This window comes from Perissodus microlepis, chromosome 7 (genome assembly GCF_051167445.1).
Source record: "Perissodus microlepis isolate ML-2025 ecotype Zambia chromosome 7, ASM5116744v1, whole genome shotgun sequence".
Taxonomy (NCBI): domain Eukaryota; kingdom Metazoa; phylum Chordata; class Actinopteri; order Cichliformes; family Cichlidae; genus Perissodus; species Perissodus microlepis.
Window position 1 is genome coordinate 13,822,030 of NC_140467.1, and position 17,133 is coordinate 13,839,162.

General features: G+C 39.5%; 1 protein-coding gene across 2 annotated transcripts; it reads right to left on the bottom strand.

Moving 5' to 3' along the window:
• Positions 1-108: 108 nt before the first annotated feature.
• hps5 (HPS5 biogenesis of lysosomal organelles complex 2 subunit 2) lies at positions 109-17,034 on the bottom strand. Of its 2 annotated transcripts, none has more exons than XM_084933611.1 (23): positions 16,894-17,034; positions 14,052-14,181; positions 13,555-13,665; positions 13,358-13,422; positions 12,939-13,131; positions 12,559-12,689; positions 11,262-11,480; positions 11,112-11,183; positions 10,884-10,972; positions 10,474-10,652; positions 8,988-9,146; positions 8,734-8,893; positions 7,614-7,731; positions 7,131-7,277; positions 6,939-7,007; positions 6,269-6,852; positions 5,858-5,978; positions 5,507-5,656; positions 5,290-5,409; positions 4,013-4,126; positions 3,814-3,920; positions 2,499-2,790; positions 109-531 (listed from the first exon to the last, which is right to left on the bottom strand). In XM_084933611.1, exons 2-23 carry the CDS (start codon positions 14,157-14,159, stop codon positions 471-473), a joined length of 3,369 nt encoding a protein of 1,122 aa, XP_084789737.1. In that variant the 5' UTR covers positions 14,160-14,181; positions 16,894-17,034; the 3' UTR covers positions 109-470. The 2 variants fall into 2 exon arrangements, with proteins under 2 accessions (XP_084789737.1, XP_084789736.1); XM_084933610.1 differs by having other exon boundaries at positions 16,851-17,034.
• Positions 17,035-17,133: the final 99 nt, after the last annotated feature.

Consider the following 17,133-nt stretch of genomic DNA (forward strand, 5'->3'; position numbering starts at 1 on the left):
TTTCTGGATTTGTCTATCTGGCACAGATTCACAGGGGAAAAATACAGTAACAAGGATCGATAGCACGATAAATGAAACCTTAAAAACAAACAATGAAAGCATTAAGAGTTTTGATGCAGATGGCTTTTATTCACATTATTTTACTCAGTTAGTTTGGTCAGTTTATTTTTGCCAAAGCAGAAAAATGTATTGATTCATTTGGTCGCATGAAACATGCAAAAAGCAGTAACCAGAACTACTAATTAAGAAAACTCACAAATTGCAGGCACACACGCATGAGTATTCACAGAAATTTGCAAGTACACACAATGAAGACACATAATACTGTTTTCACTCTGGGATAAATAACTCATCTAAACTCTAAGACTTTGACAAATATCACAGTGAATAAATTAAGTCACAGTTTTAACAGCAGTTAGTGGGAAGACTTGTAAGTGTTAGCTGTATGTTGTTTGGTTTCAGATCTGGAGTCAGGCGTGCTGAGACCACAAGAACCGATCGCACCGCTCGAGCATCGTCTGGATCATGGCCCTGAAAAATAAAATACTTTTTAATAGTTTTTTTTATGACAAAGAAATCTTTAACCTGAGCTGACTTTTTATTCAAGAGAGATGGATACAAAAAACCTCAGTGATTAAACAGTATGTTCACCCTGAATAAACGGAGCTATGTTGTCAAGATTCACCACGGCAACGGGTAAAAAGCAAAGCCTGTATTTTAATCCAGTTTAAAAAAAAAATTTCAGTCTCCTTCATTTACCCAACTTACAGTTTGCTCAGATGAAATCTGATCAAATGTTAATAAATCTAAAATATAAAAATATAAATATAAAATGTATATTTTATAAACTTTTATAAACGTATCTGATTTCTGCTGCATTACAAACGTCTTATAGAACATGTAAAAAGAACAAAATGATATATACAAAATATAATAATGTTCCCTTAAAGGTAAACAGCCCAGCGAGTGAGCTGTATTGACGGAGGATTGTGTGGAGTTCCTCAGGGCTCTGTGCTGGGACCTATGCTGTTTTTAAATATACATTCTTCCTTTAAGTCAGATAATACAGCAGTTTCCTGAAGTATCTTATCATCTTTTTGCTGACGATATTCAGCTATATTATTCTTTTAAGCCTGCTGAAGCTCATAAGCTCTCCAATCTGATTGACTGTTTAACCAACATTAAACAATGGTTGAACAATAATTGGTTACAGCTAAACCCGGCCAAAACAGAAACTTTGATTATTGCACCAGGCAGTGCAATACCTGATATTAAACGGCGACTGGGTGACTTAGGTTCCTCACAGAAACATAACCTTAGAAACTTGGGTGTCATTTTTGATGAAGATTTTTCTTTGGAGGGACATTTAAATCAGACAGTAAGAACCTGCTTTTTTCACTTGAGGAACATTTCTAAACTTAGATCCATCGTGTCAACAAGTGAACTTGAGATGATCATACATGCTTTTATCTCTACAAGACTTGACTACTGTAACAGCCAGTTTACTTGTCTAAACATGAAAGGGCTAGCTCGTCTACAGGTTGTTCAAAACTCTGCAGCGAGGCTACTGACCCGCTCGAACAAGGGTGCTCATATGACCCCTGTTTTAAAGTCACTGCACTGGCTACCAATCAGATTCAGGTTCCATTTTAAAATTCTAGTTTGAACTTTTAGAGCATTACAGAGACAGCCCCCCCCCTACATTGCTGATTTGATTCGTACACATACCTCCACTCGTAACCTGAGGTCAGCAAACCAAAACCTTTTAGTGGTCTCCCACACTCGTTTTAAAACCCGAGGGGACCGATCTTTCCAAGCTGTTGCACCCAGACTGTGGAATGCACTTCCCCTATTTCTACGGGGTTTGGACTCGGTGGAGACCTTCAAAAAGCAGCTAAAGACATTTTTATTTCAAAAAGCTTTTAACTAGACCAGGGTTTTTATGGTGTATTTTATGACTGTATTATGTTTTTACCTTGTAAAGCACTTTGTGACATATGTCTGTGAAAGGTGTTATATAAATAAACTTTACTTACTTACTCTCAGAGTGCCTCTGGTTTAATGACCGTACAAACAAATTTTACATGAAATGTAGTCAGTATAGGGTCAGTTTGTTTGCAGCCTGCTGTTGAGCTGTGAACTACATTTAGTCCCATTTGGGAATCTTAGTCACACAAGATTCTGCTTTGTGTTAAGTACAAAAAATAACGAACTAACAACTAACTTAAGTTCAGTGTGTGTAAAAGTGCAAACTACAACAATTACCACTACTAATTCGCTCGACTACGTGTTTTAATGAACAAGGAAATAAATCAGTGTCAGCAGTTTGTTATGCAAACATCCAAACATGTTGCAGGTTTGTTTCTGTGAACGTTACTTCCTCACATCAGCCAGGAACTGCAGGAGACCCCAATTTTTTACCGTTTTCTGCATCTAACAATACATGAATAGTCTATCCTGTTGTTTTGAGATTCTAAACGTTTGATAGCCTGACCCACCTTTGCCTCTTCTCAGCGACTCTCAGCACCTCACAGACCAGTTTGGAGTGGGGTGAAAGGACCAGTTGAACACCACAGTCCTCCAGGATGGTCAGAGCTTGGTCAGGCCCAACAGTCCTAGCCAGCATGAGAGTCAGGCTCTCCGGGCTGATCTTTCCTCTGCAGTCTGCTGAGCCATTGGACCAGTCGCTCCCGTTCGCTCCTGCGACCTGCTCCGAGTTGACCGTGCTGCTGCACTGCTGAGACAGCTGGATCAAGAGCTTCCACTCGTCCACGGTCTGGGGCCTAACACCTGGCAAATAAAGAAGAGAAGGAACACACGTTAGTGCTTTTTTAGGTTTACAAACGTGGCCATTTTACGCTCTCAATAATAACTAAATGAACCAGCCAAGTAACAGGATACAGTTCCAAGGAATTGGTCCGCGCAAGTGTTAAAGGCATTCCTGAATTTCTTCATTCAGACAACCTGTGAAGTCAAACATTTCCAAGGCTGCCCTCTGTCCTCCACCACAGCATTAAATAAAAGGAGAATGCTGCAGCGAGGGAGCTGACAGGGATTAGAAAGAGAGAACATATTTCTCCCGCATTGGCTTTTCTTTATTGGCTCCCTGTTAAATTCTAAATCAAATTAAAAATTCTTCTCCTCACATCCAAGCTCTGAATAATCAGGCACTATCTTATCTTAAAGACCTTATAGTACCGCATAACCCCAACAGAGTACTTTGCTCTCAGACTACGGGCTTACTTCTGGTTCTCAGGCTATTTAACAGTAGAATGGGAGTGCTTGCTCATAGGGGGTTGTTTTCTCTCTAATATCGTAGGGTCTTTACCTTACATTATAAATCTCTTGAGGTCAACGTTGTTGTGATTTGAAACCAAGTGAAATGAATCGACTTGAGTTACTCAGTTTAAATGAGTCGGTCAGTAAAGTCTGTATTTCATAACTCCTGCTCCACAGTTGGAGTTTAAGAAGATTATCGAGACCATCTTTATTACATGGTAATGATTAATTTAGACATATTACCTGCTCATCGCACAAGAACAGCTGATCATAGGTTTTGCATTTACTTTAACTGTCCTCACTCTTACTTACTTATTAATGGATAGTTAGACGTACTGTGTACGTATATACTGATACAGCCAAAACGGATATCTTTGTATTTCTTGTAATGAGTTTAAAGATGCAGCACTGTTCTTGTATTAAAAAAAGCAACCCCTGACGTGTTTACTGTAATTAAATCTCATCATCCAGTGAAGATTGCCCAAATTTAATTGTTCCTATCTGAGAGACGGTGGTTTAAAGACTTCGTCTTACCATCAGATTCATCCAGCAGGGTGATGTCATCCAGCTGACAGATGGCGGTGAAAGCCTCTGTGCGAAGTTGGAGCTCATTGCAGAGGTAGAGGTAGCCCGTCCAGTACCTTCACACACACGTTACACAAAGGGTTATACCACATACTTTATTTTTTACATACCATATTTTTTAAGGTAGGCAACTAATTACTAATTATACCCGTGACTTCGACAAGTCTGTAACATCTTCTGCTTTGAGGAAAAGTCTGCAGGAATGTGAATCAGCAGCGACAGAAGGCGTCCATAGCCCCAAGCGAAACAATGTGAATGCCACCTGCAGCGGGAAACACATGAAGTTAGTGATATTTATTATTGTTCCTCGTTCTCACTTCAGTATCTTACTTAAATAGATTCCAGTAGAAACGGCTATGTTTGGATCTATCCAGCTATGGTTCGTTTTCATCATGTTCAGCTAGTCTGCTGGGCCTTACAGGTTAAATAATAGTACTTATAAAAAAACCAAACAAACATATTATCTGCTTTAGTGACTAAAATTAGTGATACATGAACACTTTTTTACATGCCTGAAAGTTTTTAGTCACTTTAGTCACTTCTACACTGTTACCTTTATTAGTGAGACACATTCTAAAATGTTCTCTTGTAATTTTTTGTTTGTTTTCTATCATTTTTATGGAGTCTTAAAGAAACGTAATTTCTTAATTTCTTAATTTCTTAATTTCTTTAAGATGTCGTGAGGAATAGCTTTCCAGGTTTCGTCATACATTAAAAACTCCACTTTGGATGTTGGCTGCCTTTTGTTCTGTTCTCTATGAAGATGACCGCACACTGCTTGAGTAATGTTGAGATCTGGGGAGGCCAATTCATAACTGATAGTGTAAATTTGTGTGTTTTCTATCCAGGTGCTTTTATTGCATTAACCGTGTGTTTGAAAAATGAAATTGTGGCCAATAAGACTTTACAGATTTTACAGAAAAATTCATATTTCCATCAATCTTGACAAGATCCCTCAACATCTACATCTGAAATGCAGACCCAAATTATGACAAGACCTACAGAAAGCTAAAGAACTATTGTTCAAGAGCATTTAAAAAAATACAAGAAAGTCTGGCTTTTTGGAAGCAAAATAAAAAGAAGTGAGGGGTGGCTCAAGACTTTTGCACAGCATTACAGTATGCTGAACTATTTTAAGATCAAAATACAAATAAACTGGTGACCAACTTAATCAATTAAAAAACGACGATTATTATTAATTTGTAAAATATTAGAAATATTTTGAGGGTTTGTGCACAAAATATTTTAGATTACAGAAACAGTAACTGTCAAAATGAGAGAAAACTCACACACAACCTTCCATTATCTTTGTGGCATCATTGAGCCAGTTCCTGTATCATAATGGCACATGGAAATGTAAGGCTGGGCTCATAAACAATCTCACTCTGCCAGTTGAAGGATAAAGACAAAAATGTGCTAACTTACCTTGGCTGTCCATCAGGGGTCAGGGTATCACAGCACTGTGGAGCATCATGGGTAAGTGCCAGCTCCAGCCAATCCTGTCTCAGTGATTCTGGATCAAGGAGGGACTGCAAAAATGACAGCCTCAAAAAAGAAGAAGAAATAAGTGTGAAATTCTGCTTCTACAACATGAGCTTGGTGTTTTATTTAATTGAACAAAAAGGTTAAGCTGAAGACGTACCTGTGCTCCTCAGTTTGTGATTGTACCAGATTATCCAGATATGCCAGGAAATGGCTTTTTTTTGCCATGGTCATTACATCAGCAGGAGTTATGGTAGGATAGAACTGGGAAAAGGAGCGTACAGCCGCCTCACCGTGCTTCTCATACAGTCTGGAAAATAACATAGCAAACTTATCTCATAAGGTCTAACACCACTTTTCTATTTCTATAGTTTAAAATCACAAATCAAATCAAAATCAAATCACTTTTACTGTCACATCACACAATACAAGACTTTGTGTTTCATTTTGAAGGTCAAACATTAAAGAAGGGACCTTTAAATATGTGATATATCAAAAAAAGGATGCCGACCTGTGAAAGTGAGCGAGGAGATGAGCTGGACTCCAGGGCTGCAGCTCTCTCAGACTTCTCAAAGATTTCTGCAAATCACCTCTCTGAAAAACTTCCACCACCTTGCTAGACTGGGTGAGCTCTACAGATACAAGCATGATATATGACGAAGATGAAACCACCAAGAATCAATGAGCAATATGTGTATAACATTATTTTATCAAAATAAAAATTCTTTTGTTATATATAGGATTATTGCAGAGTACATTTATTTAATTTCCTAACCAAAATTAAACATATTCACCTTTATTTTCTGCATATTCTTCTTCTATTTGAATGTTTTAATTTTTAAAATTAAAACATTGTCTGTTTGTCGATTTGTGAACTCTGAAAACACACATACATGTAAGTTTTCAAGGATAATTGTCTGACCTAGCATTGCCTCAGTGAAGGAGCTCATTATCTCGGGCTGCTCCTGATGGCACAGCAGACACATTCTTCTCACGCGCTCTTGGTCCAGCAGAAAAAAGTAGTGCCTCAGGAAAACTGTGCACCCCAGCTCTTGTTCATTCTGGTTTCTGAAGCAGCTCAGTTCTGTGTACAGTGTGGCCAGCTCACAGAGATGAGCCAGCAGATCTGATGGTATGGGTTTAGGGGGCACCACACGGACTGGCTCAGCAGGACTCCCATTTGAAGCGCCGTTTTTCGTTGAGTCTAACTTTAGCTGGTCCTCACGCTGTCCCTCTTCTTCCTCAGGCTTAGGCGTTTCGTTCTTCTCTGTTACATCTGTTGGTTCTTCTGATGAAGAGGTAGGATCCTCTCGTTGATCTGAGCAGGTGCTTAAATAATCCGTATCCCATCTCTCCTCTCCTGCTCCATCCATAGTGGAATCACCTGCAGCAGCAGACTTGAGCGCCACAGACCCAAGTATTCGCTCCAGAACCGGCAACCACTCCAGCAGAGCTTCTCTCAGGGAGGCTGGGTCTAGTAGCACCAAAGGATCTTGTATCTGGGAGCTGATGTCGGAAACATATTTGTAACTGTTTAATAGAAGACATTACTGGATCTTGCATTGGGGAAATTGACAAAATGCAGTACTTACATAGCTTGCTCTGTTGCTGACTGAAGTTCCTGCATTTCAGCCTCAGCGTTAGATATTTCATCACCAACCCTGTGACACGTACATGTCAAAATAAAAAAGAAAACAGTCTGGATTTATCTCTTTTTTATGGCTACTATTAAAACAACACAAATTGCTCTAAGCACTCTAAAACAGGGTCGCAACAGCACTTACTCATTCTCCATTTCCTCTGAGTACAAATTTGTGGTGGCTGATATTTCAGTCGGTCCGCCCTCTCTGAATTCAGGTCTCTGCCAGAGCTCAGAGTTCATCTGGAGAGTGTTGATCTTCTCTGTTGTCTTCTTAACGAAACTAGAAACACTGATGACAAGAAGGTGAACAATAAATACGTTTTTTTGCACCATTTAGCAAAACAACAAGAGGAAGAGAAAGCAGTACAAATACAAAGGTGAAATGACTCAGAAGGATGAAAAATGCGAGACCTTAAAATTAAACACACCACATGTGCCTCAGTATGAATAATAAAACACAGATGTGGGTCTTCAGCGGAAAGGGGAAGTAAGGCATATGAATGCACAGCTGCACTTGAGTGAAAGTTTCAATTCTCAGAAGAAGAAAGTGTTAAAATATAGTTCAAAGCCGCATGAGCTGCAGTGAGAGGCACGTTTGTAGTTAAAGCTTCTTTGTTTCATTCACCTGTCTTTAACGGCCTGCAGCGCGATGCGGGGGGGTTTGGGACGGAACGAGAGCGGGAGGTGAAACTGCAGGCCTTGGTCAGATCGTTCGGCCTCCGTGCGCTCACTGGTCTGCGGATCTGAGTAGAGTTGGGGGCGAGATTCGGAGGAAAAACACAGATGGATGGAGTACCAAAGAGATGAGAGAGACAGTGGACATAATGCAAGCAGATGGAGCAAACGTGGCAGACACTAATGAAGAGAGAACACAAATCAAATGCTGCACGATACAAAAAAAATTAACCAAAACAGTGATGTATGTGAGTGATACGATGGAAAAAGATAAGAAACTTGGTATTAACAGTGGGACAAAGTGAAGATTAAATTTGTAAAGCAGGTCAATAATCACAGTGATTGCTCAGCACTCACAGCAAATCCAACAATGCAGCAGCAGAGAAACATTTTTTATCAAATGATTTTATTTTATTTTTAAACTCAAGTCAGAAACTGTAATAGAAAAAAAACACAGTTGGTTATTAAAAACATGTATGATCATTACAACAGAGAGGCAAAGAGTCAAATTATTAGCAGTTATGTTACACAGATGCTGTGGAACGCTCCCATATCCAATTAGTTAGGTTATTCACAGGTTTTTTTCTCCCTCTTTCTTGGTTTTTAGTAGAGCGTTAAACTGAAAATAATTTTACTCTCTCTTAACGCTGAAATTAGAAGGGGTAGAAAATAAATTTGATCCTGAGACATAAATCAAATATATAAAAAAGAGAGAGAAAACACAAAGAGATGGAATCAGGATAAGAGTCAAAGAATGAGTGATGAAAGAAAGAAGAAAAGTAAGTTAGATTTCTGCTTTGCTGTGATCTCAGTTTCAGTATTAGTTTAATCTGTTCTGATCATTTTTAAAAAGAGTTACATCGACTTAAGTCTGCTCTCTACAGAAAAACGCTGTGTCTGCTAATATTTACTAAATTCTCGTTGTGGTTGTCAACTTTTCAGTTGAGAATTTTCAGTTTTTGCAGATTATACTAAATATGAAGCTTATACAATGGAAAAAGTGTTATTTTATCACCAGTATTAGAAGGCTCTTTGTAACTCTGTATGCATCACTTAAGACTGTCTCTTACCGTGATCGACCTGATCCTCATCCTGCACAAAGCTGAATTCTTTGAGTCGCTCCTCCTCTGACACAGAGTGATTAAGCAGGGAGCTCGTCTCCTCATCTGACTGGCTTCCTCTGCGGCTGATCACTCGATAGATTCCACAGTCCAGGACGTTGAAACTCTCCTTAAAAACCACGTATCTAATATCACTGCACTTCATTCATTACATAGAATAACTGTGAGCCACTGAAGAACTAAAGAAACACATTAGTTCTTACATGTGAGGAGATACTGCTCCTCCGGCTGCTGGAGGCTGAGTCAAGAGGCTCCAGCTTTGTGATGACCTCTTCCAGCTGCCCGATCAGCTCTAGATGTGTGCTGGAACTGAGCTGAGACTTCAGGTGCTCGAGGCGGTCAATGGGAATTGATTTCCTGGCCTGAATTAAATAAAAAATAATTCCTACTAAGATCTTGATAAACAAAGTAAAAAAACCCGCAAAAACACCATTAAAAAGTACTTAAACTTTAATCTGCAGCATACAAACATCTGAAAGTTGTCAAGAAAACTGACTAAAGCATTGTCGCCACGGACATTTTTATTTTAGAGGTGTGGACCAGAAGTCGAACGACTGCCTTTCTAGTTTAAAAGTCTGAATTACATTTCCACACAGTAGTATGTAGTATATATATATCTAACGTAGAAGGAACATGATGGAAAATAGCATTTGATAAACTTAAAATTCAATTTGATTCAATTAAATAGCACCAAATGACAAAAAGAGTTGTCTCAGTGCATCACATGCAGCCCCACAGAAGTCTGAGCCAACAGAAGCACAGCTTAAGGATGGCTCAGGTTTACCTGACCTCCTGGGCTTTAGGACTGTTTTACACAAGTGTAAGCAAAGGCCTATCAAGGCCTCTTCTTGTTGAAGTTGTTGATGGTAAGATGGCAGTGTTGTTATTATTAATAAAGTAATTAATTAAGTTTCTTTTGCTTTTATAGCTGAGAACACTTCCTTTAAATATCACTAAGCCCTGCTGTGTTTGATGTTGATGATGCAGATTAATCATTACGTTTTCTTATGAAAACTTAACAGTAAACACAAGGACTCTCTCCGTTTTTCTCTTCCTTCTGTCAATCCCTCCATGTTTGGGTCACGAGGGCAGCAGTCTAAGCAGAAACACCCTGACTTCCCTCTCCCTGCCACCTGCTCCAGGTTGTCCCAAGTAAACCAAATGTCCCTTAACTAACCCTACTTCCAGCTGCTCTTTTTCATTAGCACCTACTCAACTCGAATGTACCTTTAGAGTTAGTCATTAGGTGATCGTACTGGTACTAGGGACATTTTTAGCACCTTCTTGGACGGGGTTTCAAGCAAACTGAATCAAGCCAAAAATGTAACATGAACAGAACCCATGCCACTGATTGGCCTGGGACTGACATGAATGAATGAGTCATGAGAGCGACTCCTTCACAAGAATCAAACCTGACATTTTTCAAACGAAGCAAGAGGGAAATGGTAACACAACGCCCACCGCGTTCTCTGTGACAACAAATCAGAGACCAAGCAGCAGGTATACCATCGTCTCCATCTCCTCAATTGTTGCATTGTGTCACAAACACGATGTCACCCACATTGAGCTGGTACTTCATTGTAATGGAAAATGACTGAAACTGAATAGAATCTAGCCAAGTTGAACTTAGTGGAGCCAACTAGGCGCTAATACAAAGCAGCTTTAGTATGGGAGTGGTAGCGATCTTACCCTGCTGGTAGTGATTGCGTGTTGGAACATACAGCAGACAGCAGCAGCCAGAGGCCAGGACTCCCTGCGCAGCAGGCGCTCAATACATCGCTCTGCAGATAACAAGGAGAGGTGGGACAGACGCCCGCTTCCATGGAGACAGAAGAGCTCACTGCGATAGACTGCCACATCAAGCAAATCTACAAAAAACAGAAAACAGACTGATAATAATTTATACTCGATTATATCAGAACAACAAAGCTCTGCGTGATCATCGTTAACCTTCATGATTTTTGTCTATCGAGATTAAAAATAAACATGATGTTACTGCAGTAAAATAATAAAATGATTACATTTTAAGGGAAAATTGTTTGTGTTCATGAAGTAAAAGGTTGGTGGTATTCTGGGAACAAAATAAGGCAGAAACACACCTTTAACTTCAGTCCACAAAAGTAGCTGTCCATTCTGAGGTGTGAAGATATAAATGGCAGAATCAGTCCAGGTCAGCAGGTTTTGGTCCCTATACACAAAAACAAAGTGTATAGTTAGTCAAGCGACAGGCTGATCTGCATATGGATTTTTTTAAACAATTTGACATGTCAGATAAAATGAAAATATCTCAAATATTGTAACATGACATGAAAAATTATGCTTATTACCCCAAATAAAGCAGCTTAGGGAAGGCGATAGACTGTGGAGTCTTCTGCACTGGATTGTAATTTGGCTCATTTCTGCGTCAGAGGAAGAAAATTTAGATCAGAAGTCTGGCTTTTAAAATAAACAGGGTCCTAAGCAGGAGCACACAATACCTAAAGGTGATGAGAGGCAGTGGAGGACACGCCAGAAGCTGTTTGAACTGATGGGTGCTCAGAACCTCGCCATTAAAACTGGCCTCCCATATTCGAGACCCCGGCCGGGCACAGTACAGCAGTGGGGGCTGACCCATTAATAATCCCCTATTCTGAGGGAAAAAGCAAGCTCCAAACTCCCCGTCACGCTCCTTATTACCAACACGCCAGAACTTCTCCCTGAAGAGACACACAGAAGCCAAAAATCACATAACAACCGTGAAGAGTCCCCACACACCATGGAATACAGTTTTTATAAACATGAGGAAAAAATTAAATAAATATTGATTTTATAATATACTATACAGGAAGCTCGACACGGCCAGGCTTTATTTGTGTTGGAGATAACGGGGATTATTGTTTGTTTGTTTGTTAATTTATTTCAATCATGTAAACAATATACAGATACATTTAGCAAAGAAAAGAAGAGAGAAAAAAATACTGTACAAAATAAAGTTAATACATTTCAATACTGCTTCTGTTCTCATTCAGCTTTCTTTGTTATTTCTACTTCAGGCTCTGCGTGCTAACGTGAAATAGGCGTTATTTGACTCTTCTTCTACAGAAATGAACAAACTTGGTGCCACAAAATGCAGAAGTGATTTTACCAGCAAGCGCACTGTTGGTGCTGCCATTTATTCCTAATGTAACAGCTGCTCATTCAATCACTGAAACAATGTGGGGCACATCACTCACACTGCTGTAACTTTACAGTTGGGCTTCCTTTGGCGCTACAGGTAAACTACCGCTCAGGGTGGCTGTTTAAAGTGTATTCTTTTTGCAGAGTATAACAATTATAGGATCCTGTTAATGATGATACTGAATGATACTGTTAATCAGAATGTGTCACGGATGATTTCAAACTGAAACTCACAGCATAGCACACTGGACATATAAAGTGCTTTGGACCATATTTTCAGCATAAGTTACTATGGCGATCTAGCCACGTTAAAAGTGAGGCACCTTTGACACTGAAAACTCGCCAACGTATTAATCCTGCTTGTAGCACTGCTTTTGTGCACAGAAGAATCTGTTGTAGTTCATGTTTAATAAAAATACAAACTTAATATTTTAAGAACAAGAGAAGAATCTGTGATAAAAACTAATATGTCCATGATTATGGACCCAACATATTACTACTGGACCATTAATGACAACATTTACCTAAATGGAAGCATGAGTGCGAGCTCTCTGTGAGTTTCTCCCGAAAAAGAGAATATGAAAGACACAAAACGGATGGCGCAAAGGTGGTACTCACTTCTCTGTGTCGCAGAGATAGCAGCGGGTGAGGGAAGACACAAGCAGTCGTCCATCTTGGTACCCAAGCTGAACCACTTTAGAGTCCACAGTGGTGACAGTCTGGACAGGGAATATAACAAACGCTGACCCCTAAAGACAAAAAAAATAAATACATATATCATAGGGAAGGATGAATTTTAAATATAATAATAAATGTAGCATGCAGAGGCAGCATTGCTCTTGTCTGCCAGAATAAAAAAAACTGAGAAAGAAAAAAAGTACAGTCAGAAAACTAATCACCATAAGAGCTAGCAGCTCTTATAGTTGCATGTTTAACCACTGAACTAGTACCTACTTTTAATTAGTGCCAAGCTTTCAATGTTAATCAGCAGTCACTACCTTTCCCATTTTGGAGGATCCTGCACGGAGAAAGGACACCTTGCCTCCAGAGTCGCCGACAAAAACTTTCAGCGCGCTTGTATCCCAGCAGAGTGCAGTAACTGTCTGACCTCTGTGCTCCCAGGACACGCTGACTCTCTCTGGACGAACCCGCCGCTCCAACTGCAGCTCCCACACCACCACCAGACCCTGACTGGATGTGTATCACACATAGTGAACAATATGGGAATCACAGCCAAACACAGAGATGAAGCAGGAAAGAAAAAGCCTGCAACTTGTTTAAAAGTACTTTTTGTTTAAAAGAATTTAACTACAACTTTAACCAACAGGGGGCAGCATTCTACAAGTGGGTGTGTTAACGCACATTTTAAACCAAGGAGTACAAAACATTTTCTTTACTTTCTTGAATAAAAGCTAACCTTGTTGCAACTGCAATAAAGTCTTCATCGTGAGGGCAGCATGCCACCTGAGCGATGGACCCCTCCTGGGAGAAACACGCACATTGAGTGATGGGTCAGTGGACAAATGCAAAGAAAACAAACACCGCATTACTGTTTATGTTTAACTCTATCACTCATTAACAGAAGAGCAGCACAGGCTCACAGTCACTTATTACCTTGTGAGTGAGGATGAGCCGTTGTTTCCAGCCCTCCCTCTGAATCAGGTGCACCCCTCCTGCTGATGTTCCTAATGCGAGCCACTTCCTCGACACTGCCAAACAGGTACACTACAGCACAGTGTAACACAGAATTAATGTCAAGCATAATTTTATTCTTGCTTTTCTAATTTTCTTCCACTACAGCTGAAAGAAATTAAATCCATATTGTGTATTTTCTAATACGTCCTACTAACTTTAAAGCCAGGATTCTCAAAGTGCGGTTCATGTGGCAATGGTGGCGCCCATTAGTAACCCTTGTGGCCTGAAGGTAGTTTATTTCAGATCACTAATGGTTAAAAATATAAACACCACCAAAACAACAAATACCAAAATAAACAAGATTCGTGACACATTACATCCACTAATTTGTTTTTGTTTCAAGTCCTTCTTTAAAGATATTTAGGAATATGAGGTGCCTACTTGAATATAAATAGAAAACTGGCTAGAATTACTACCTTTAGCCTGCCGGAGTCCAAACGCAGAGCAGAGAGAAGTGGATCGAGGCAGTCGAACTCTGCCAGGACATAATTGTGGTTCTCTGGAACAACTGGTATCGGAGGCATCTTCACCGGTGCTCCAACACAGCTGAAGGACAAAGAGTGAGTCAGATAAGTATGAAAGAAAATAGGAGAGAGTTCATACCATGGCCCTCGGCCGTGTGGCTTCACATGACTTTCAGCAGCGTACCTACCCTCTTTAATTGACCAGTCATGACTCCACTCTACATTACCGCCAGCCTGAAAAGAACCCTCTCTTTAAAACAGTTAGTTTGGTGCACAGAGCACTTTTTAAATGATTTTATTATAATTCAGTTAAAATACTGAAGCTTTTAGTTATTACCCAACATATAAGCAAACTTCAACATTAGGGTGTTTTTTGGAGTTAAAAATATGTTTATCTTTAACATTTTTTGTTATTAAAGCCTTTTATTCTGGAGACCTTTTGACAGGACAGCATGAAGGTGAGAACCAGCACTCCAGTCTGACCTCAGGCCTTCTGTTTGTTGGCATGCTAGTGTAACAGTGGGTGTAACTTCAGTGTGAGTTTGTGAATGAATTTGGTGCAACATTAGTATATTTAACTGCTGAAGGGACTGAAAATGTAGAACTGGCTACATTATCAGAACTCGGTGCTGCACAGTGATGATTTGCACTTAATTAACTGACGAATTTAAGGATAAAAGCCGTGAGGAGGATGTTGATTTTTTTCTTGCTGGATACATTCAGCCCTAGCTGCTGTTCAAAATGATTCATCTTTCATTTAGTGTTGGATGTTAGCCGTTTCAAAGTGGTGTTAAATTGTGTAGATTCAAGAGTGGAAGTTAGAAGTTAAAGTTTTGCAATAAATACGTCAGCATTAGTTGCAGAAAAATGAGCTGCTACTGTGAATAGTTGACCCAAAGGCTGCAGTCACTGGCTACACCAGACACCAGTTTTCATTACTGCTCTATACTATACTGTAAATCAGAGCAACAGGGCCTCACAATTAATGGCCTTGTATAAAATTTGCAATTAGGCTCTGAGGTCATTAAACACCACTGGTGCTCTGCCTGAAATAATAAATATTGCAAACAATAATTAATACATAATAATAATAATTCAGTAATAAAATGTAATCTCTCTGATTCTCATTATTCTTAATGAAAACACTGTGACGCTGAAATCATTTAACTTACACAGTGAGCATTTTTTGGCCGCTTTCCTTCCTTGCTAAACTTTATTAATAGCACTGTTCCAGTCTTACTGAACAAATGCTATACTTTCCCTCTAACTTACTGACACTGTGCAGCAGCTGTGCTGCTTTCCGTCTGCATTAAGTGTTTAAGCTCATATTTATGTAATATTATAGCTCCATCTTCCTTTGCCAGTGAAACCATCTTTGTTACTGTTCACACGCTGCCAACACCACCCCTTTCATATTAACGTGCTTGTAACTACATTATATGCCCAGTTTTTTCCCCATAATTCTGTTTTATAAAAATTTTCAAAGAGAAGGCACAAACTGCTAAACTGGTGAATGCCATTACTGAAGCAATGAGACAAAACCCTACATTTGCACTTGGTTCACTGTATGAAGCAGAATATAAAAAGTAATCCATGTACTTCAGTCCAAACATGTGGCATCTCTCCTTAATTGTCGATTTTTTAAATCAACATTATAATGAATCCCTAGAAGTTCAATGGCCTCTCCATTTCTGCTAATAAAGTCCTCCCACTCACGTAGTGTCCAAATTTTTCTATATTCACAACCTCCGAGATCAGAACTTTCCACATTTACACAGGGAAATACAATTTTTTTTCCATCTCCGACCTAATTCACCATCTATACCAACTTTAAAACACATCAGTGCTATTAAATAAATAAATGTATACCATAAAAAAGTAACTCTTTTTCCACACCTTTATTGTATGTTAAAATAAACTTGCTTTTGTCTTGTGAATAAAATAAATAGGCAAAAATAAATAGTGATGACATTTTATTTATTCCATAGTTTTTTTTGTAAGATGCAAGTACCAAAACACTCTGGGCATGAAACAGACATTCTCCGTCTGAAATACGTCAGAATCGAGTCAGATTCTGATGCGTCAAAAATTTCTCTGGTTGTAGACTGTCGCACGGGTAGACTAAAACCCAGTTCATGTTAGTGTAGCTGTATCCAACTGTGGGACTGACAAACCTCAAATGTCATCAGAGCAGTAACAATATACGGGAAAAACAGGAACAAAGATAGCGCGTTTATTAACCATTTCAGTATTATGAACAGGCAGTAGTCTCGTCACCTATGTTTGTTCATTGCCGTCGCTGCAGAGGATTCACGCATGTCACGATCATAATTTAAAATCGAAAGCGTTTTCTCTTTTGGCCCAAAACAATGCGAAACGTGACAACGCGCACAGGCACACAATAATATCCACTTAAAGATTAAAATATTCGCAGTGTTTACTTCCTCGTTAGTGGGCAATGGGTCCTGAAAAGCAGCGCCCACCGTCACGAGTTAATCTAACACCAGTTAATCTGAAACACCGGTCCAAAAATCACTGAAGCTAAAATTTGCGTCAAAACACACCGGAACCACGGGGAAATATTTAAAAGTGTAACACCCATTTCAAACATTTCACTGTCACCGTTTATTACAGTTAACACAAATCTAACCAGCCCGCTCCTCCCACTTTGTTTTCAATAACAACTTAGCAAGAATGCTAGCTTAAACGCTGTCATGTCCATTCACCTCCAGCTTCGTACATTAAACTCACCAGATATACCGAGCAACTCTCCCGGCTGTAACACCACACTTACAAGGCTTTCTTACATCCCAGATTTATTGCGTCTTTGCTCCGCTGTGCAGGAGAAAGTCGATCAGCAGACCCGTGACAGTCTCACTCACTCAGCTGATGAGGGCACTTCCTGAAAGCAGCGCGTGGGCTTCCTCTGAGTTTCAGATCAACTGAAATTGAAAGCGTCTGCATTTATTACCCAAATCAGTTGCGCATTTAGAAAGGCTACACATATACTCTGGATACTGCAGCAAATAATCCC